This window comes from Oreochromis aureus, linkage group 19 (assembly GCF_013358895.1).
Source record: "Oreochromis aureus strain Israel breed Guangdong linkage group 19, ZZ_aureus, whole genome shotgun sequence".
Taxonomy (NCBI): Eukaryota; Metazoa; Chordata; class Actinopteri; order Cichliformes; family Cichlidae; genus Oreochromis; species Oreochromis aureus.
The window spans coordinates 13,281,469-13,304,950 of NC_052960.1; the positions used below are offsets into that span (position 1 = coordinate 13,281,469).

General features: G+C 38.9%; 1 protein-coding gene across 8 annotated transcripts in view; it reads right to left on the bottom strand.

The window, feature by feature from the left end:
• Nucleotides 1–22,678, bottom strand: part of LOC116326068 — a 36,458-nt gene extending 13,780 nt beyond the window's left edge. The window contains exons 1-5 of one of the 8 annotated variants that reach the window (XM_039603842.1): nt 22,358–22,519; nt 2,996–3,628; nt 2,061–2,391; nt 1,774–1,949; nt 718–1,301 (exon numbers count right to left, since the gene is read on the bottom strand). In XM_039603842.1, coding sequence (XP_039459776.1) covers nt 1,073–1,301; nt 1,774–1,949; nt 2,061–2,391; nt 2,996–3,627 — 1,368 coding nt within the window. In that variant the 5' untranslated portion in view covers nt 3,628; nt 22,358–22,519 and the 3' untranslated portion in view covers nt 718–1,072. Of the gene's footprint in view, nt 1–717; nt 1,302–1,773; nt 1,950–2,060; nt 2,392–2,995; nt 3,629–8,685; nt 8,827–14,785; nt 14,955–15,220; nt 15,828–21,553; nt 21,800–22,357 lie in introns of those variants that run through there. The other 7 variants (XM_039603840.1, XM_039603843.1, XM_039603836.1 and 4 more) reach the window with 7 other exon arrangements.
• Between the last annotated feature and the right edge of the window lie 804 nt (nt 22,679–23,482).

Genomic DNA, 23,482 nt, shown 5'->3' on the forward strand with positions numbered 1-23,482 from the left:
ACCCCAATAGTATCACCTGCTGTTGGCTACTCCAAGTTCTCAGCTAGTTATTGAATGGAAAATATGTAGTGAATGTAAAGCTTGGAATGCTAATACAGGTCTAAGATATCATTTTCAAATTGTGTGTGATGGTTCATACCAATAACAGCACGAGACATTCATTTTGGTGAAAATTGGGTCAAGGTCACACCAAATGTTAAAACTGATAAGAACTTTATATTACCCACATTTTTTGTGGATCATCTTCAAACTTCACAATATACCAAGGCCCTGCCTTGGGAGGCCTTGGGAGGCGGGGCCTTGTGTCCTTGTATTGATAGGTTGTCTTTACTCTCAAAATAGTCTTTAAACTTTATCTTGAAAAGTCCAAATCTGATCGAAAAACAAGGTAAATTGACTGGTTCTTATACAGCTGCTACTACTCTGAGCACTCAAAGCTCTTTACACAACTTCCCTCATTAACAAAAGTACTTTTTTCCCTAAGCTCTTTCTATCTAACATTAATAATCCAGTGTATGCATCACAGACACACTTGGGGTTAGTGCCTTGCCAAAGGTGCTTAGATAGGGATCGTAACCACCAACCTTACAATTAGTAGGTGACCTGCTCTACATCCTGAGCTACAGCCATCCCAGATTAAAAAAAACACAAAACACTTTCCCCATCTCTGGTTCTTCCAACCTGACGACTGGACAAATTCTATGGGACGTTATATTGTGGATTTGGTAAATGTTTTTACTCTCTTCAGGGGACATACACAGGACAGTTAAAACATTTGCAGTTCTTTAAGTCAACAGATTTATATTAAGGACTATTTAAATGGTCACACTCATATCACACAGCATTAGAACCACTGTGCCCTTCAAAAGGCTTGTAATTATTCAAAATTGGCAATTAAGCAGTATTCAGGTAAGTGTAGGGATTTTACTGGCACTTGGTGCAAAATAAGCAAACTATTCAAAAAACAATGACACAATAAATTCACAAATGCCCCTTATTCAAAGGTGCACATTCACGATCTGATTCAGTGCATTTAACAAGTGTCCATCGTAGTGCCTGTACATCTTATCCATCAGTTCTGCGTCAATTTCAGCATTCCCACCCTCTTCAACACTTTGTCCACATTGGGAATGAGTTTTTCCTGAAAGTCCCACAGTCGTTTATCCACATTAAGCTGCTCCAGGGTTAATGATCCCTGTAGAGCCACACGGACATGAATGATCCGACAAACATCTAGTGGAACCTTGTAGCGTTCTCCAAAATTCTTGATCACTTCATGGACTGAAGTCATCTCCACCATTCTGTGACACAATACACAAGAGAGTTAACTGCTTGGAGTTAAGGGTACACCGATTATTGAAGATCCTGCTCTTTAGGAGTGCCCTGAAGGTTCTCTAAACTGTGGCCTTTAGGAAACCCATAGGGAGCGTTCCCTCAAGGTTTCTGTTTGCTGGGTTCATGTTTACATTTTGTGTTTCGTTAGCCCTGTATGAGCAATATGACACTTTTCAAATCTGAAAGTTCAAGTGTTAATCAAATTAGATGCCAACAAAATAAGAACTTTTGTTAAATGTGTTTTGTACCTGGGACTTAAGGTTTATTGTACTTGGAGCGAACTGACGTTTGATGTTTCTTGTGTGCTTATCATGGTTTCCTAGAAGTTCAATAACTAAGGTACTTATTTTTATAACTTGCAGTCAAATGTATAATTAAGTAAATCAAAGAACTGTGTCCTAAATAGAGTAAATCTTCTGTCTGACAAATTCAGCTTACCTTGGCCGAACTATCATCTTGTGTGGATGGTATATGTTTCTGGCGGGGTCCTCCCTGTAGATGTGCTCCAGAATATTAATTCCTGGCACTCCGTTCCACTGAGGCAGGTGAAACCGTCCGCTTGGCTCAAAATGTTTCTTTGGGAAAATATGATTCTCAATAAGGAACACCCCTGCCTTCAAATCAGATAAAAACAAGTCAAATACAACTACTTATTGTACGGGATACTGAATGTTTGATGATCTGTAATTGTATTATTTTTCAAATTCATTACAAGAACAGCCTACATTTGGATGCTGATTTCGGAGCATGTTCATCAAAGACATCAGGTCCTTGTGCTGGTATGGCATTATAATCTCATCAATGTCATTCAACAGGACGTAGCGAGAACGCTCCATTGATCTGTAAATGCACTCATTAAGTGTGGTCAGTTGGCCAAAGTAATGCAAATCCCCTCCGTGCTCTGAGTGAAGCCAGCCACGAGATGGATTCAGATGCTTGTCAATGGGCCAAGGAACCATTTCCACAAAGCCCTCGTCGCTGTAACTCTGCAACAGGCGATCGAGCTCTGGACCACAGCTGGTGTTATAGATCACCACTCTGTTCACACCCAGCAACCTGGGACAAAATAAGGCAAATTAGTTCATCGTTGTCAGCAATCAAAACAGATTACTAAAAAAAAATTGTGGTAGTTTATATAGCAAACAGTTGGTCATTTTTCTATCCTTAGTATTATATTTATACTGTGTTAGCCTGTACCTGTTACAATAGCTTGCAGCTATGTGACTGATAAAATACACAGACAAAGAATAATATTATAATCATTAAGAGTAGTCTGTGGTGTTTATCAAGTAGGAGGGACACGGTCTATTCCCAGCTGGTTCTGAACAGCTGTAAATCCACAGTTTACAAGGCTAAAAATCCATTTTCCTACAGTGTCTGAAAAGACGTACAGCTCCTGCAGAATTTTAAAATGTGCTACTGTAAATATTTAGCATCAAGTGATAGACTTTTCTGAGGGTAAGACACTGTCCAACTACACTTTTGTTAAAAGTCCGGAAGCAACAGGAGTAACAGACACAACTGTGCAATATGATACAATCCAGACACACTGCATTGAAGTGGAGCCTTTGCAGAGCTTGTTAGGTTTCATACTGTGTCAGGATCAGCTGCTGTTGTACATTTTTCACTTTGTAGCTTGTGGTGGTGTTGCCGTACTCACTTGTACATCTCCAGAGTCTGTGCAAACTGAAGCACATTGTTGTAGTCGCCAAAGAGGTTAGAGATGCAGATTGTAAAGTCAAATTGCATGTTTTCTTCCTTCTGTCCAACTGTGTCTTTGTTTCTTATTGGGAGCCATGGATGATTTGATGGACTCTGTTTGTCTGGTGTAGTCAAGAGAGTGACATGTGTCGCATTGCAGTTCCGAGGAATCTGACACATGACATCCGTAGTGACAAAGGGAAAACCAAAGTTATCTGGATGCTGTAAAATTGCTGCTGGAGTGGTTCTACTTAAATAACCAGCACAGCAGAAAAAGCAGTGAAGGGGTTGGATGGAGTCTCTCCTAAATATGCCAATGATGCGTATATCAAAATCCTTCACTCTTTGGTCCATGTAGGCTGACACCAGGAAGTGCTTGGTATTGTTAAGCGGCGTGATGGTCTGCTCGGATATCCTCATGGAGCAAGCACTTGGCGGCCCAGATGGTTTTGGGATTGATTTGTATGTGATGGGCGTTTTCACAGTGAAGACCAAAAAGAGGAAGAGAGCAGTGATGAAGAGGAGAACCAACTTCTTTTTAAAATGCTTTAAGAGCTCCATCCAGCCAGTGGAGATGAAACCAGTTCCCATTCTGTACCAGAACACAGAATTGTGGTTAGTTTCAAAACTGGCAAAATTTGAATTCTGATGAAAAAACTCCAAAACTGCAGAAAAGTAGAAAAATTTCTTTTTTTCTACCGCGGGAAAGAAAGGTGCTTTAGCAGCTTTAAATCTTGAAAGAAAAAAAAATTAATCTAGAACTACTAAATGTTCACATTACTTCAACCCAGTGTCTTCTTGCTGCGTAGTCTCAGATTACACAAACAAGGAACAACAATTAAAAATATCAATTTGTTACAAAGGTTAGACCTAATGTTGTTCTCTGGCCAGTGTTTTTTTGCTTGGACCCTTTGAAGTTTAGAAAAGAGAAAACCTGTTTGCTGTCCTTCAAGGACTACTGTGATGAGCTGATAAAGACAATTAAGAGTTAAATATGATAGGATAACTGGGGTGACATCTGGCCTTAATCAGCCTTGGTAGATATTAATGAAGGACAGTATATATGGAAATTTTGGCTAGTCATAGCTGGACATCCACAGATGTAATAGATACAATTAAGAGTTCCCATTAGAGATATCACTCACTACACCATGGACAATGCCACACACAAAGAGGAAACCTAATTCTTATTGACATACGTATTGCTAAATCTGGAGCACTAAATGGTTAAAGAACCCTGTTATGCAATAACTGCAAGTTTTCCCTTGAACAGCTGCTACCAAGAAAAGAAGCCTCCTCTGTGTAGCCTGAAAGGTGAAGAGCAAATAAAATCTTTTGTAAAATTCGCATCTGCTGGTTTTGTTTAATTGCTTTGTTCCTAAGGAAACTGAAGGAGAACCTTTGTTGCAAAGAGGATATCATCACTAGTAAATCACACAAGCTTTATAAGACTTCCATATTTTTTAAAAAGCAAACATATACTATTGAAGGCAATGAGAAAATTGTATCTCTTACTGTCATATGGGTATTCCATATTTTAAAACAAATATATACCCAAACCCATGCATGCCAAAAGATCTTTCCGTCCCTATGCAGTACTGTGAGCCACTCCTCATTTCTTTAAACTTTCCTGTCTTGTATTTTCTCTTTCTTATTTTTTGTTTTGTTCATGAGCAATACTTCTGCAGGCTTTCAAAAAGGAAACCCTAAACATTTTCAGTGGGATATTTTTTTGGGTTGTTTGTTAAATCACTTAACACTGACCTGTCAATCATTCAAACATGAAAAGGCACTTAAATCAAGAATGAGCCAGTGTTGTGTCCACACAGACAACTTAACAGCCCAACCAATCATAAATTTTATGTTTAAGCACCTTGTTACATGCAGCCTGATGCAGCTGAATCTACACCAACAAGGTCATTACTGAAGAAATATTAACCAAAACCTTGTCATATCTCAGCATGCTGTGCAGTGTATCCTTAACAATATGAGGAAACTGGACAAGTGGAGGGCAAAAGAAAAAGTGGCAGGCCTAAAAAACTATCTACAGCAGATGAACAGTATCTATTAAAAAACAAACAAAAAAAAGAATCCAGCAAAGACCTGGCACAGGAGCTGAGATGCATCTAATCCTCCAGTTGATCGATCTACTGTTCAGTGAAGCCTCAACAAAAATGGTCTCAATGGAAGGGTGGCTTGTCTAGAAATGTTTAGCAGAAAAGTCAAATTTTATCCAAAACTGGAGTGCCTTGAGGTGACTTTAGTTGTGATTTGGCTTTAGAAAAAAAAAAAAAAAAAATTCAAACTGAATTGGATGAGCTCTTGTGATGGCATTAGCTTAAAAATGTGCAGCTAGAAACAAAAAGAAAGAACAACAACATCACAACTAATACTTGCACAGTCTATTCAGTCAAAAAAAAAATTATTTCAATTCTATAGAAATACTTGTACATACATGGGGCTCATTTGCAGAAAACTACTACCACTAACACCACCACCACTACGTTTCTATGTGTGTGGATGCACTGTTTCTTTTTCATTGTGCAATATAGAACTACAACCGAAATTGAAAGAAAATTGAAAAATTAAGCAAAACCACCCTGTTCTTGGCTTTTCTGCTAAAGTGAATTACTTTTCCTTCCATCAATGCTGTGAGCAATTCATTAAAAAGAAAAAGTATGTCCATGTTTTTTTCCTTTGTTTGATCCATGCAATTAAAAAATGTTTAATAACATTTAATACACCTACGACTAGTGGTGTGTATGGTTGTCCAGCTGCACCATGGCACACAAAAAGGCAAGACAGAGGGTGATTATATGGCCCAAAAAATTCATTGGACATCCTCTTCCCTCCCTGAAGGACCTGTACAGCACTCGCTGTCTCAAGAGGGCACGCAGCATCCTACAAGATTGCACCCACCCAGAGCACCGGGTGTTTAAGCTGCTGCTGTCTGGCAGGAGATTCAGGGTACTGAGGTCATGGACAAACAGACTCAAGGACAGCTTTTACAACAGGGCAATAGCCCTAAGCAATGCTAACGGCTGACCTGATTGGCCATCATGTGCAATAAACATTCACCCATTCATTTATATATTTATTAAGTCATTCATTTTTCTTTTGCTCATACCTTTTTTGCACTTAAAAAAAACACTTTAAGTTACTGTGTTGTGTTCAGTTGTGCATAGTGCTGACGTGGGACAATTTCCAATTTTGTTTGTACTATTGTACTAGGTATACTAGGTATGACTGTGCAATGACAATAAAGCGTTATCTTATCTCATCTTAAAAATATATATTAAAAAAGTTAAAAAGCCAGAAAAGAGAGGTTTAAGACTGGTGGAAGACCTGCAAATAAGGACACGGAGCAGTTGGATGAATTGCTGACGGGAATAATGGAAAACAAACAACCTTTGGAGAACATACGAGATGATGACCATTAAGACAGTTCAGACGGGGGATCAAGCACACCTAAACTGAGTATATTAGTGCACTGATTTAGCCTCTCCCGATCATTTCAGACTATTGTTTGTCATCAACAACTGTCTCATCTGTTCATTTAAACACATGAACTGTTCTTGTATGTAGGTGGAAATCAAATGGACAGAACTGCAGAGTTGCAAGGCAACTCCCTAATGGAGCTTCAGGAGTTGCAGGGGCGTCAAACAGCCGCTGGCTATGTCCAGATGTTGCAGAGAGGATCCCTCATGACTGAGGGCCCTCGTCTTTGTGGTAACAACTGGGTTTTTCAACAGGACAACGCTACAGTACACAATGCCCGCAGAATAAGGGACTACTTCCAGGAGAATAACATCACTCTTCTGTACCATCCTGCGTGTTCCCCTGATCTAAATCCAGTTGAGAACTGTTACTTCGGGGATGGATGACAAGGGAAGCTTACAAAAATGGACAACAGTTCCTGGCATCTTCACCACTTGGAGAAATGTTCTCATTCACCTCAAGGAAAGGCTTGCAATCAAGCATGCAGCAACAAATTTTCGAAGTGATCAAAAATAATCGTGGAACTACTCATTACTGACTTCATGTTTGGAACTTTGACTTCAGTTTAGGAGGGGGGGCTTTTTTGTTGGTGTGGTCCTAAACTTTTGATCAGCAGTAAAACCGCCTGTTTCAGTTTAATTGTTTTAATTGCATCAAAAAATGTCTTGTCTCACTCCCATTTCTTCTCTTTGCATGTTGAAGCTCTACTTGGAACCTTGTTAAGATCCAACCATGCAAAATAAGTTTGTTTGCCATTTTTCAAGACATTTTAATCTTTTGAACAGGACTGTATAAGAGATATTTAAAGTTATCAATTTTCCTATGCTGCATAATTCCATAAATCTTGCTTTATATATTTCACATCTTCAGTATGTATCTACAATTTCGAAAATAGCAAAAATAAAGAAAAACCATTAATGAGAAGGTGTGTCTAAACCTTTGACTGGTAGTGTACATTTTCTGGTAGAGAGGTGACGAGCTGTTAAATTTATTTAGAAAAAAAAAATGCCCACGGGAATACGGAGAAAAAACACAGACATGAATGTAGCTTACATTTGTGGATCTGTGCAAAGCTGGCAGTGTTAAATTTGTTTCAAAACCCCACGTGGGCTTGTGATGAATTATATTTTAACCTTTCTTTTAATTTGCCTCTTAAGGGCACCAGTATGCCTTCCACATTGAACACTCCGCTTACCGCCACAACATCATCATGCAGTCACTTATATTAATGCCACTATTAAGGTGTGGGTACCTGCTGCAGTATTCTCCTGAATGATAGGTGCTGGCCACAAATGTGCCGATATAGGAAGAGAAGAAATCAAAACCAGAAGCAAATTGTTAAAAACACTTTGGAAAAACTAAGTCTCCAATTTTTAAACAGCTGCAGCATCGTCCTCTGTATCTGAGTTTCTGTACTGGAATATCATTAAAAACTGACACACTCAAACATTTGTGTCTTCAACCCAGCTGTGACAAGTTACGAGAAATCGAGAGCCACACAATCGGCCGCAAATATTGTGACGAATGCCTCATGATGTGATATCAAAATCAGCGTGAGACACCCATGACACAGGTTGCACAGCAAGCATAAAAACAACGTCATTAGCCATTCCTGGGTCCACTCTTCTTTGATTCCCATAGCCAAAATAAACACTGTGGTATCACTGAGTTAAAAGTGGCCCAAATTATTTCATCTTCAGTAAATGATCAGTGTGGCTGCCTCCCAGCCGTTACAGTAACATTAACATCCAGGCATGCATGAAAGAGAGTTTGAAGTTAGCAGGAAGTTAGTTCGCCAGTTTCCATCTAAAGATGAAATGCCACGTTCTGACTGACGATTTCTAAAACCACTAAATTAAACAGCACCAATGTTTGTATGCTTTATGAAGTTGGGCTAGCTGGCATAGAATGGTGTGCTACCTGGTGGCTAGCTACAGAGCTATGGTTAAGATAATACAAACAAATTTGCAGAACGAAGATTGAGGATGAACATTAACTTTTTCACCCCGAAACCCCTTAATGTGAGAGTCAAATATATATGTAGTCAACCATATAACAGGTGTAGAGGCTAAGCCTACGCTTGAAGCCACTGAAATGTATGACTGGTGAAGTTGACAAGAAACTCCAGTCAATAACTCCAGCTGTATTTACCGTGTTGTTTAAGCAGTCTAAGCAATCACCATTGATTGCATTTGATGTTTGACAGTTCATCTTAAGATCCAACATCATCCAACATAAATCACCGCAGTCACAAACTGTTTGGTCCTTCCAACCAACAACACCTGACCCTAATTAAATGTTCTACCTTCCATACAATCATTTACAAATACAAAAAGTGACACCTAGTGGCACACATAAGGTAATAAGCAAAACACAAAAATGGTTCCTACACACCAGGCCCTAAGTGCAATGGCAGACACGACAATTCTAATTATAAAGCAAAAGAGGAGCCAAATTAAAAATAAAGTACTTCCATTTTAGACACACACACAAAAAAAATAAAATAAAAGCACTTAAATACACTTTTAAACTACAGTCTAATGTAAAAGACAAAGTTTAGTTACAGGGATTTCAAGAATGTTGGTCTTTGTTTTTCAAGTCCATTTTTATCATGAATGGTTTCACAAACACGTCTAAGGGGCCAAGAATCTCGGGGGGGCAGAAGAATCCATTAAAATAACTATATCAGGTTATACCAGGTTTCAGATTTTTCCTCTTTTGGTTGTCTTTTTGTCTCTCATGTAACAAAGGCAGGTATTCATGTATCAGGAGGATGTGATTTGGAGTAAATGGCTCTAAGTGTTTTGGATCATCAGACAGTTTTGTGATGGATCGATCAATTACAGTTGCTTCAACTTCACACAGAACTGTATTTAATCCATTGTTGTCGAACTGTTGTTGCTAAAGAACTGATCTCAAAATCTTTCTGACCATATGAAATTCCACCATGACGTAATGCTCCAGGAGGAGCATTACGTCAGTCTGAGTACTCACAGCCCTGCCCATCGTCTATCATGTTGGCCAGCCATAAAATCATAAAAAAAACAAAAAAAAAAACCCTCCCCCAAAAGACATGAGAAGCCAAGCAGGAAAGACAAGGGAGGGAGAGAGAAAAGGAAAAAAAGCGACCGCCTCCGTCAAGAGCCAAGAAAGGTCACACATACGAGTTTTCTTTATCTTCTTTTCTTTTGTAGGATTTATACAGAGTTGATTATTTAAGTAGGCTTCCAGCCTTCTTCTCTTACATCCTACTTCATGAAAGATTGTTTTCAGTTTAAGGAACTAAGCAACAGCCTCCTCTCAGACTCAACGGGAGCCTGAAAAGTATGCCATGAATCAACATGTAGCATCAGGCAAGTCTTTTACTTTAGTAAAATTTACTGTGGACTCACTTTTGACTTCAGGGTCAACTGGTTCTATGGAGCTTTCCATTAGACTGGTGGGGAATCACTTTCCGGCTTGTGCAGAAACTTTGGTCCTTCGATCTAGGGACTGTTATGAAATGGGATATTTTGCAACAGGGTGGGATTTACCACTTTGTCAGCACAAATCCTTCCTTATCACAATACAGAATCATTTAAGGTCTTTTGTCCCTATTAAAACAAAGATGATCACTACTTCAGTCAATGCACCACTTTTGGGATGATTCCAGCCTGCTAAGCTCAGCAACAGAAATCCTATACAGATTACAGACAAGTCCGACTCAAAATTTATGCAGCACTTGATGATGAGTTGTAGCATACCATTCTCCTATCTAACCCTGCCATGCCACTTAGTATCTAAGGCACAGATGAGAACTTGATGAAAACCGCCAAGGTCTACAAACCATCAGTGGCTCGCCTACATCATTATAGATATCACCTGCAGCCTCCTCAAATGACCTTTGAGATTAGTGCAGCACTCACTGCTAAATGCCTTGGCCTGACTGACCTTTCCTGCATTCATTCTGACAAAATACAAGTACCTCAAAGGTCTTCAATCATTTGAACAAGCACATCCATTAGTGCTCATTGTTGCTGATCACACTGACCTTATAAGATCTACAGAACCAGTTTGTCTTGGAACCCCGGGGGTCTAGCTGCCAATAAGACTCGCCTAGGGTGGGTGTTGTTGGGTTTAAGTCAACCCTGCTGATAAACAGAAACTGTTACTGAAAGCAACCACACAGACACCAGTGCACGTTTCACTTGCAAGGGCGTCAAGGAGGGCAGTGCTGCCACAAGCAACTCCGACACCTCTGCGTCCGCCTCACTGTTTTATTGACAACAGAGGTTACACATAATTCAGTTAACCACGTGACAGTTTTGGCATGATATCAATCCTTCCAGTCGCGCTCATACAGAGTGTGACTTTTCACAAACTAATGTGTATCATGCTGAAACAGCAGAAGTGAGCGTCTCGCTAAACTATAAAAACAGGAACTTGCAATAGGTCATATCTCAAATGACCATTTAAAGGTGTGTAATCTTGAACTTTAATAGAACAGAACAGTCTGGTCTGCACAAGGTACATTAGTATTTTAATCAGCACACATACAAGCAATGGAACTAAAGCTGATCTAGCTCTTTCTGCACAATGACAACCATATTAGGACACATAAAAGCAATGGTTGTATAACAATCTTAAATTATTAATTCTCTCAGGTGTCACAAGGGCCAACTCAGCTTATGCAAACTCATCTGCCATTGCAACGTTTCCTCTTCCTTAGCCCTGTGGAGTTAGATCTTAAGAGAAATGTGGAAAAGTTATGGCACCTTACCGCCGTGAGAACCAGGTAACTAGAACCCTACAGGATCAAGAGGTTATCAGCCTTCCGGAGACCAAGATGACCAGAGTAGAGGTGAATGGGATTCCTTGCCATGCTCAGCACAAGTATAAAGTTATATATAATGGTACAAACCTTTATCATGGCAGAAATTTTGAACTGTCATAACAGGACATCCACAGATGTAATACATAAACCTAACAAGTGTAGAGTTCCCATTAAAGATATCACTCACTAAGCCATGGATAATACACAGAAAGAGTTGCTATAACCTCCACATTGGTCGCTCTGCGTGCTCCCGCAACATCATTACATCACTTCCATTTATGCCCGCTGTTAAGGTGCAGGAAGCCACTGCAGTAATCTACTGAGCGTTAGGCGTTGCCACTCAGACAATACCACTACGGCAGCACTGATATAGATAGAGAAGAAGTCAAAACCAGAAGATAAGATATTTGGCAAGTGTTTTTTTTTTTGCAGAGTTATTCCAGAAATGATTAATTATTATTCCAGAAAGTCACTTAAAAAAAAAAAAAGAAGATTGCTGCAATATCTCCCTCTGTACATATCTCAGGGCTTCTGAACTAGAATATGATTAAAATGGTGATAAGTGATGCAATCATATACTCATGTCATCAACCCAACTGGGGCAGCCATTGCGCAATGCTCCAGGTTACAAAAATCACTATCAAAATGACAGCACACACCAGCAGTTGCTGGTGAATCAGTGGTTCTTTTCCCCAATGTGGAGAATAAGCCCACGTTAGGTACGCTTTCTCTATGCGTGCTCTCAGTAAGCGTTCATTCATTCGCAGAACTAGAATCCGTCAAGCATATCGTTTATAGCAATAATCAAGCAACAATCGTCCTCCACCCTAACCGTCATGTCAGCAACGTGTTTATTCAAAGGTAAAGTGCAGGTTTAGTTTTTGTTTTTACTTTATTATATGCATTTTGTGTTAATCATTGTGTACTTGTTTCAGAAATATGTATTAGGGTGAATGATTTATATAACGGTCCATCTGAGTTTCCATTATTTCTTATGTGGAAATTCACTTTGACATATGAGTTTTTTGGTTTGCAAGCAGCATTGAGGACTGAATCACAAGCGTAAACCAAGGTATTACTGTAACTGCAAGTATTGCCTTCTACAACTGCTACTAATCAAGAATGGAAGCCTGTACAGAGCCTGAAAGGTGAAAAGCAAATAAATCTTCCTTTGTTTTCAAAGAAGATAATATAATGAATAAATCTTCTAAGCTTGGTATATTTAAAAAAGCAAATATGTACTATTGAAGGCAATGAGAAAATTAAATTTCTTACTGTCATATAGGCCTCCAGATTGTGAAAGAAATATATACCCTAAATAACAGATGCCAAAAGTGTCACCTGTTCAGTACTGCGCTGTGAACCACTCCTCATTTCTTTAGCCTTTCCTTCCAGCCTGCATTGCTCTATGACCATTTTATACCTTTGTTGCTGTGTTTTTACCCCCTTTTATGAGCCTGAAACCTGAACAGTTTACATAGTTTTGCAGAGCAAGCAACATAATGAAAGTGTGCATATGAGCAATCTTTGGACTACATCCTGCTGGTAATGTCACACAAATGTTGTGGGAAATATAAGCAATTGTTTTGGAAAGTTATTTTAAAAAAGAAAACATGGCATAGAGTCTCTTTATTTTCTTTTCCAACCTGGTGAGTTTCCAAAAGGCCAGTTATACTGAACCTTTGTTGTATTATTGTAGAGTTTTAAACTTACAATATCATATACTAATGTTCAAGTATACAATAGTACATGGCTCAGCATAGGGGAAAAAAAAATAAAAATCACAACCCACAATAATTTCTGATGTGAGCTTCAGTAGGTTTTCTTAGTGAACATGATCTTTGCCACATTTTTGTGGATTTACACCATGTGTAAATAGTGTGCATTACTATAGTAACCTTTAAAACCCTGACGTATTTTTTAGGGCCAGGATTCAATACAAAATTATGTGTGCACTGTGTCACTGATGTCATTTTGTTTTTCAAAACTGAATAAATTATCCCTTTCACTGAGTGTATTTTGTGTACCTTCATATTTGTTGCACTATTCAAAGACATGCATGTCTGTGTACTCAGAGCATGCCATAAAGAAGATGATAGATGTTAATTTTATAAATTAAGTTGGTTCATGTCTTAAATACCTAATAATCACATCAAATTATACATTTCGATGAAGCTTGATTGACACATGATGACGGCATTCTTCTTATAACCAAGAGAGATGAGACAAGAGGAGAGGAAAAGTAGAGCAGCCTGGTGCAACACCAAAGGAGCAGGAAAGTTGAAGGGTGGATCAATTAAAAAAAAAACATAGGTAAGAATTGACAGAGTTTAAAAGGGGCCATTATAGTGCAATAAAAGCAAAAACTATGAGGCCAGGGCAGGTAAAGTTTTTAAACTGAACTAAGTACCGTCAGCATACTGTCTCACAAACAAATAGCTAATCAAGATTTTCACTTTTTTTAAAAGATTTCATTCCTGCTGCTTAAAATAAAAAAAAATAGGAACAAAGAATAAAATTGTACTGCTGGTTTATTTCAGCATTATTCTGAGATCTCAACCTTTAGGTAGCGTATAAAGTTTGAGATTTTATATTAATTTCACTAAAAAATATAGTAAATACCTTTGAAAAGTTTTTGTTATCATCAAGTGAAAATCAAAAGGATTTCAGGGCTGGCCTTAGTCAGTGTTTCAAAATCCAAACAATGGCCCTGTTGTGGGTTGTGATTCTTCTCCCCAAGCTGAGTCATAGAGTCCCCCCCCCGACATGCCAAATCCCACTTTAACCTTGACTCTACTCAAAATATCCTGTTTAAGTGTGGAGGCAATGTCAGCATCTACAGTACAAGCTCACAATTTTAAAAAAAAAATGCATGTGTTCTACATAACAGATAAAAACCTAGTCCCTTCATTTGAATAGTATTTGTGTTCTCACGTACTAAATTATTTTTATTATCATATTAAATGAGCACAAGTTACAGTTACCTTTGTACAAACACGGTTAGTAGAATAGTTCTGCAAGGAGCTATTTCTTATTTCCTTTGAGTACATTTCAGTGGCTGTACTTTTGCACAGTACTTCAACTTTTCCGGGAAGTGCTTCAACTTTTACAGAAGAATGCCTGAACTTCAGCAGTGAATGCAGACTTCATGTTACTGCCATATGTTTCTTGCAATTCATAGGTGAACTACATAATGTCCCGAGAAAAAATTAAAAAAATAAAATAAGAATGCTATACTGTGTTGTAAAATAGCTCGGCGAAATTATATTGCAAATACAATGAAGTCAATGTGTGTATGGTATAAACGCTAGGACACAAGAAGCGCTATTTATGTCTCCCCGAATAGAAGATAAACACTATTAGTGGTCGAATTAGAATACTTGTATTAATTCAAACATCAGCTTAAAGCCACTATTCGCCATTCCGCAGGTAACTCACTCGAGGCTGAAGTGTAGCCAGTATGTTCCCCGTTTGTGCCCACCAGTCGAGAAACAGAGTTTGAATCCGTGTGTCTGCAAGTGCACTCGGAGCCTTCTTCTCTGCTGCTCTTTTTCTACTTGATTTTGCTGTCTGGGCGTGACCAAGTCATTGTCAGACGTCAGAATACTAGCGGAAATCATTCGATAAAAATAGAATAAAACGCAGAAAACGCTCAAAATAAAGACCGGAGAAGCTGTTCGTTTGTGTGCTGAAAGAGAAATCATTTCCTTCCTTGGTACTAAAACCGTCTTCCTTGGTACTAAAATCTAAATGAGATAGTATACTGTAAATGTTTATGAGCTTCTTAAATCTTGGTCCTCAAGTACTATCTGCTATCGCATGTTCTTTTTTACTCGAGTTTTGGCGTTGCCTATTCTCAAAATCATTCCTTACCTTGTTTGTTCTCGTTGTATTTCCTCCATGACAGTGGGATTTTTTCCATTTCCTAATTCTTGGACCTGCGCCCAGAGTCAGCCCTGTGCTTCTATACAGTCACTCCCCCTTCCTCATCTTTTTTTTTATTTTTTTGGTGGGCAGTAGGTCCTTTCTATTCCTTTTCTCATATCAGGATTTTGCGCTACCTACAGCTCATTTTCTTATCAGTCCAGTAAAATGTTATTTTAATATCTGCTTGTGTGACTGTATCTGTATTTGTTGAACAAGTTCACCTTAAATTCCTAATGGAACCAGGTTCCACACAACTGCAGCAGCAACTCTGTCATGCTTTAAATCTGCTTTCCATTAATTTCTCTGGGGTTTTATTTTATTATTATTTTTTAAATTAATTGTTGGCTGTTGTCAAGCACTTTTTGATTTTATATCTTAAATGGTGGTATACAAATAAATTTTTACTTAATTTCTATCATGTCCCGTCATGATATCGCATGAACAACCTTCACTGAGGAATGTTTCCTTGTTGAGTCTACTGTGAGAAAGAAAGCAACCCTGAGGGAGGCCAACCCAGTACTAGCAACTTAAACGCCAAGATGGGGAAGAACACTTCCCCTTGTGTTATCAAGCTTCATGCAACACATTGTAACATAACACCAAAATGTCGGTGATGGTTTAAAAGCATTCATAGTTGCAGAGCTATGTTGAGAATGATATATGTGAACTGAAAGCTATAGTTGTAGTGATAATGAAATGAGAATTAATTCTACTGTTGATTACTGGTTTTCTGATGTCCCTACAGGAATTAATTCTACTGGTTGATTACCCGGTTTTTCAAGTTTAGGAGAAAAGTTGCTTCAATCCACCAATTGTAGTTGTGTATTTAGGAATTACATTGTAAAACAATAAAATATGAGTTAAGAGGTTATTAGTCTTGTAAACACAAAACATTAATTGAAGCAACTTACCCACTTGCTAGAATTGCTTGTTCTTTCATCATAAGGGATAAAAACACTTTATCACAGCCACATTTAAAGATAAAATTGGCCATCTGTAAATCACTCAGCTAACCTTTCCACTTCTTCAACCTGCTTTCTAGTATTACTTCATCCCATCCAACTTTGGTTTTGCAAAGCTCTTTCTTTTATTTTGGGAGGCAGCAGAACTGGTGCAAAAAACCCCCCAAAACCAAAAACCTAGTGGATTGTAAATAGAACTAGATATTGATAACATTCCATGTCTAGTACAGGGTTTTTTTGGCACTTCCATTTTTAAGTTAAATGAAACCGTTTCAAAACACCACTTTAAATCCAGAGCTCTATCCACAGGGAGTTTGTCTCTGTCAAGATTTAGTTCCTTCAAGTCTTTAGCCCTTTGCTCATCTGGGATATTCTGCAACAGGGTGCAATTTACCACTTTGTCAATGTAAATCCTCCTTTATCCCAAGAAAGTATCATTTAAGGTCTTTTGTCCCTATTAAAACAAAGATGATCACTAACTCTGTCAATGCACCACTTTTGGGAGGATTCCAGCCTGCGAAGCTCAGCAACAGAAATCCTATACCTGGACAAGCCCACAGATTACAGACAAGTTGGACTCAAAATGTATGCAGCACTTGATAATGAGTTGTAGCATAGCTTGGCCTGACTGACCATTCCTTTCCTGCATTCAGGGGGTCTAGCTGCCATCAAGACACGTCTGGGATGGGTGCAAAAATGGTCAACTCAGCTTTTGCAACAAACTTTCCTCTCCCTCAGCCCTGTGGAGTTGGATCTTAAGTGGGAAGGTTATGGCAGCCTGTGAGAACCTGTAACTAGAATCTGAGCGGATCAAGAAGCCATCAGCCTTCAGCAGTGTTGGGACTAACGCGTTATTAAGTAACGCGTTACAGTAACTACGTTATTGTGGTAACGAGCACGGTAACTAGTTATTATGCCAAAACCAGGAACGCGTTACTCGTTACTGGGATTTAGATAGGCTCGTTACTCGTTACTTCGTGTGGTGGATATCGCGGAGCTTCCACAGATTCAATAACATTAGCAAGTGGTGGAGGCCAGCAAGTGGATGAAGGAAAAGGGAGGCAAGAGGAGAGACCCGAAGCGGCCGCCGGTCCGCGTGTCAGGTGAACTGAACTTCAGGTAAGAAGTTATGACCTGCAGTCTATCGGAGTCAGATATAAACCAAGTTTAGGTAGAGTTTATTTCCGGTATGCTGACTTTTTCGTACTGCGTGCTAGCTAGCATGACAGAGTTTCTATACAGCTGGGTGGGTGCTATGTTACTGATGTTGAACTTTATTTTGTTCATACGGTTAATTATTAGAGTTGCCAACCGTCCCCTAAAAAACAGAATCATCTCATATTCAGAGAAAATATTACGCGTTTCATACTGAGGTGAAAAGGAACACAGTTTGTCCCGGACTTCAGCTACAATGAAAAAGACACAAAGCTGAAGCTGCACAGCTGCCTCTTCTTCTCTCATTCTCCCCCCTCCCTCTCCTGTTTCTACTTCAATCACGAAACTGATCAATGATCAGCTGATCGGCTTTTCTCTCTTGTTTATTTATCGCCCACTTTGCGCCAGAAAGAGGAAACCAGCGGATGTCGCGTTAAACAACAGCAGCACGTTTAAGCTTGATCAGCTGTTGTTAGAATTTATTTAATATTAATTTCTAGTATCAGCTGATGTTTGCTGGAGCCACAGCTGTAAAGCTGCTGGTCATGATGTCGGTTTGGTTATCTGGTGAGAGGGAAACATGAAGATGAAACCAGGAGATGTCCTTACTGAATCATCAGAGCTGAACAGGTGATGGAGAAACAGGTTTACCTTTTAGGTGACATGAATGAGTTGAAGGGAAGTTATGAACTGTTTCTGAGAGACAAATAACACCAGGATCCTTTTCTAAGTAGCTGACAGCTGGTAACTGTGCAGGGGCGGATCTAGCAAAGTTATGCCAGGGGGCCAGGTAGGGCATTAACAGGGAAAGGGGGGGGGGACAAGGAAATACTTTTCTTTCTTATTCTCATTTAAAATATCTAGCTTTTAAAAAAATAATTATCTGAGTCTTACAACAAACAATTGATAGATTGATACATATATACCATCAGAACAGTGTACATCACTGTCACAACAGTGTTTATTTTCATTCAAAGGCTTTATGATTTTTCCTATAATGGTGGGCCAGTCTCCAGTCAAAATGCCCGGGACGATTTTTTTGTCCCAGTCCAGCTCTGTATGCAGCTCATCTGCAGTCTGGTGTTACCTACATCTTCCTATTCAGAAGGCAGAATTTCCAAGTTCTGAGTACAATCAAAAGCACCACGACTGCAGTTTTTGTGTTGGATGTAAAAAGCAGGCTAGAATCATGCGGCGGTCAACGACGGTCCAGGCGTGGGATTTCTCTCGTGGAAATGTGCACATTATTTTTTCCTTTCTATTGGTAGGTGACACAGTGCACTTGTGGCAAGTAAGCAAGCTAGAAGACTGGCAGTCTGGCTGGGTATCCAGTTACGGAAGCAACACATTAACAAGAGAATTCTGAGTAAAACCAAAGTTACTTTCCCTAGTAACTAGTTACTCTGAAAGTAACGAGTAACTTGAAGTAACTGAGTTACTTTTTTAGAGAAGTAACTAGTAATGTAACTAAGTTACTAATTTAAAGTAACTTACCCAACACTGGCCTTCAGATACTTTGCCATGCTCAGCACAGGTATAAACTTATATATAATGCTACAAACCTTTGTCATGGCAGAAATTTTGAACAGTCATAGCAAGACATCCACAGATGTAATACATAAACTCAACAAGTGCAGAGTTCCCATTAAAGATATCACTCACCAAGCCCTGGACAATGATACACAGAAAGAGTTGCTATAACCTCCACTTTGTTCACTTTACATGCCCCCACAACCTCATTATGCAAACACTTCTATTATTGTCCACTGTTAAGGTGCAGGAAGCCACTGCAGTAGTCTACTGAGCGTTAGGTGTTGCCACTCAGACAATACCACTACGGCAGCACTGATATAGGAAGAGAAGAAGTCAAAACCAGAAGATAAGACTTTGGCAAGTGTTTTTTTGTAAAGTTATTCCAGAAAGTCACATTTTAAAAAAGATTGCTGCAATATCTCCCTCTGTATATCTATATAGCTCAGGGCTTCTGTACTAGAATATGATTAAAATGGTGATAAGTGATGCAATCATATAGTCATGTCATTGACTCAACTGGAGCGGCCATTGCGCAATGCTCCAGGTTGCAAAAATCACTATCAAAATGACAACACACACCACAAATTACAGCACCATTTTTAGCACGCACCACCATCTGACAGGGGCAGGCATTGAGAATAAAAATGGCTTAATTCTTACTGACATACTTTATTCCTTAAATTTGGAGCACTATATGGTTTAAGAGCCAAGTTACACATTACAGTGTAACCTCAGATTGAGAGTAACTTGACATACGAGTAATCTGCAAGACGAGCAAAAAACTTGAATAAAATTTTACTTGGTTTATGAGCCATAACCTTAATATGAGCAAACTTATTGCTGTATACGTATGTTTTCCAGTAACAGCTGAGCCGACCTGAGTGCCGCATGAGCTCATGTGGACTCACAGAGCTACCATCTGTTAAGCGTATTGTTTACATTGACCTCCTCATCTCATTTCCCTCATGTCAGCAGTGACTTTTCTCAAAGGTAAAGTGCGTTTTTTTTTAAATTATATGCATTTTGTGTTAATCATTATGCATTTACTGACTTTAATCAGAATTCTGAGATTAAAGTCAGAATTCTGAGAAAAAAGTCAGAATTCTGAGATTAAAGTCAGAATTCTTTTTTTTTTTCTTTCCAGTGGCCCTAATCCTCTTCCGTAGAAGGGGAACCTTCCTTTGTTGCAAAAAAGATAATATCATTAATAAATCTTCTAAAATATGTACTATTGAAGGCAATGAGAAAATTAAATTTCTTACTGTCATATAGGCCTCCAGATTGTGAAAGAAATATAAACCCTAAATAACAGATGCCAAAAGTGCCACCTGTTCAGTACTGCGCTGTGAGCCACTCCTCATTTCTTTATCTTTTCCTTCCAGCCTGCATTGCTCTATGACCATTTTATACCTTTTTAAGTGTTGCTATGTTTTTACCCCCGTTTATGAGCCTGAAACCTGAACAGTTTACATAGTTTTGCAGAGCAAGCAACATAATGAAAGTGTGCATATGAGCAATCTTTGGACTACATCCTGCTGGTAATGGCATGGAAAAAAAACCCCCATGGCATAGAGTCTCTTTATTTTATTTTCCAACCTGGTGAGTTTCCAGGAAGGCCTGTTATACTGAACCTTTGTTGTATTATTGTAGAGTTTGAAACTTACAATATCATATACTAATGTACCGTTTTATATTTTCAGTATACAATAGTACATTTGAAAAATAAAGCATGTATACACTGTTTTCTTTCTGCTTGATCCATGCCATCAAAAACTATTTGCTCAAACCTGCAGATTACGGAGGAATTAGCTAATGGTTTTGTATGTAAGGTAGGTAAGGACCCTAGAGTAGTGATTTGAAATCAAACAACAATCATAAACATATATTAGACTTACACTTAGTGGTGCAAATTCAAAAAACCCCATAAAAAAACACCAAATGTTTATAATAATAACAAAAACAGTTTCTTCAACTATATGATTTCCTATGCACAGTTCAAGGTTTTGTTAAAAAATGTCACTGTTTCTGCGTGTTTGCATTCTATTTTTTTAACTATTATTTTTAAATGTCTAATATCTTTGCCTCTATTGGTACATAGGCTATAGTCAACAGGATTTATAGAGGGGTTATATGCAGAGGTGGCAAAAGTACCGACTTTCGTTACTTAAGTAGAAGCTGTGAGTTCTTTTCGCCAAGCTGAGCCACTACAACTGATCACAGAGTTCCCACACATGGCAAATCCCACTTCAACCCTGACTCTACTCAGTATCCTGTTTAAGTTTGGAGGCAACATCAATCTCTACAGTACAAGCTAACAAAAAAAAATTGCACGTGTCCTACAGTGAATGCAGACTTCATGTTACTGCCATAATATGTTTCTTGTAATTCATAAGTGAATGTCCCATGAAAAAATACATAAATAAAAAGAATGCTATAGTGTGTAATATAATGTCTTAGGGAAATTATAGTGCAAATGCAATGAATTCACTAATGGGTGTATGCTATAAACTTCAGGACACATGAAAACGCTATTTAAGTTACATCGAAATCTAATATAACATAAATACTCGGAGTATTCGAATTTGAATATTTGTATTAACTTAAACATCAACTTAAAGCCACTATTCACCATTCAGCAGGTAACTCACTCGAGGCTGAACTGTGGTCAGTATGTTCCTCCGGTTGTGCCCACTACTCGAGAAAGAGTTAACCTTTGAATCCGTTGATCTGCAAGTGCACTCGGAGTCTTCTTCTCTATCCGGGCGTGAGCAAGTCCTTGTCATACGTCAGAATTATTAGCGGAAATCATTCAGGGGGAAAAAACGAATTGCAGAATCGCACAAAACGTTGTGGAGAAGTGGGCTTATTTTTTTTGGTTTTGTTTTGTTTTAGTTGTTTTTTTTTTGCGTTGCGCAGTATAGACGCACTCACCTCTGATCGTTCTCTAAGCTTTATCGCGCAACACCAACTACACACAGCTAAATGCGACGTACAATTTGGGGCACATTAAGAAAAAATATTGTTGATCATTTTGAGAATAAAGTCGAAAACTTATTTCGGAAAAAAATTCGAAATCTTTCCGTTACGGGCCATTTCCTGTTGTGCAAATCCACTCTTCCACATTTGTGTGTTTTTCTCTGGCCAGATAGAGCTTTCTGCACCATTACCACACTGTGTTTATGTGCTGAAAGAGAAAGAATTTCCTGTCCTTTTTTACTAAAACTGATTCTGAAGTACGATTCCACAAACTTAGAGGGCTCATTTCGACCTTTTTTTCTGAAAATAGAATTACGACTTTAATCTCGAGATCATCGATCATTTTTTTTTTCTTAATGTTGCCTTAATACTCCTTCATAAGGCTAACGGCACACCCCACTTGGGTTAATTAGTTATCAAACTGACTAACACATAGCAGAGGAAATGTAAACAGTACCATCCATCCATTTTCTTCCGCTTATCCTTATCAGGGTTGCAGGTGTGCTGGAGCCTATCCCCGTTGTCGTAGGCCGAGGACTGATTCGTTGTGGCAGGAAGCTAGAATCCGGAGAGAGCCCACGCAAACACGAGTAACACATGCAAACTCCACCATCAGGCCAAACTCAGAAGAGAAAAAAAATCGAACTGCATGCTGTGAGGCAACAGCGCTGGCTCATGGACACAAGGAATCATTTAACGTTGTTTAATTGAAATACCAGCTGAAAGAACATAAGATACATATTTACAAATAATGTTGGGATAAGTAGAGTGTATCTATATTTTAGAAAGGTTTTCATTTCAACGTGAACAGACACCACATCACACCTTGGCCGTTTATCAATGCCCAAGTACGCGAGTACGTACTCGCCGAGAACGCACGGGAGTACGTACCCGCCGAGAACGCGAGCACGGACTCGTGATTTGTACAGTCGGAACACCAGCGTACGTGATGATGTCACAGGTCCGGAGTTTTTACTGCCGTCCCCTCTTAATTTAACTGTGAGTAACATGTGATGAAGCTTAACTGTAATCACAGCCAAACCGGTTTACTCAGGAACAAATAAAACACTGAAATAAACCAAACATTAACATTTAGAAATGATCTAAGTGACTTATATATCATTTTTAACCTCAGTAGTGAAACCTCTATTAATAAAAATAGTGTACATGTACATACGTGTACATACCTTAATAAAAACAAGCAGGTGAGATGTTACAACGCTTTTATTTCTATTCTAGTGGACACTCAATACTATAGACAGCTGCTGGGGTTTCTTTAACCTGAGTAGTGAGAAGTCCGCGAGCGGGGGGGGGGACGATGTGCCGGGAGTCCGCTGTTGAGTTTTGGACGAAATGCATTCTGGGATATATAGCTGTCCCAAGTCTACACCGATGCATGCTCGATAAAATGGGCGGATCGAGAACACATCCGGGACTTTTTCGCGTTCTCGGCGTGATGCGTACTTCGAATTGGAACAGTACTTGGTCTCCGACTGATGACGTATCACGAGTACACGAGAACGCAAGTGCGCACAAGTACGCATATTGATAAACGCCCCTTGTAAAAGATGGGCTAACAGCA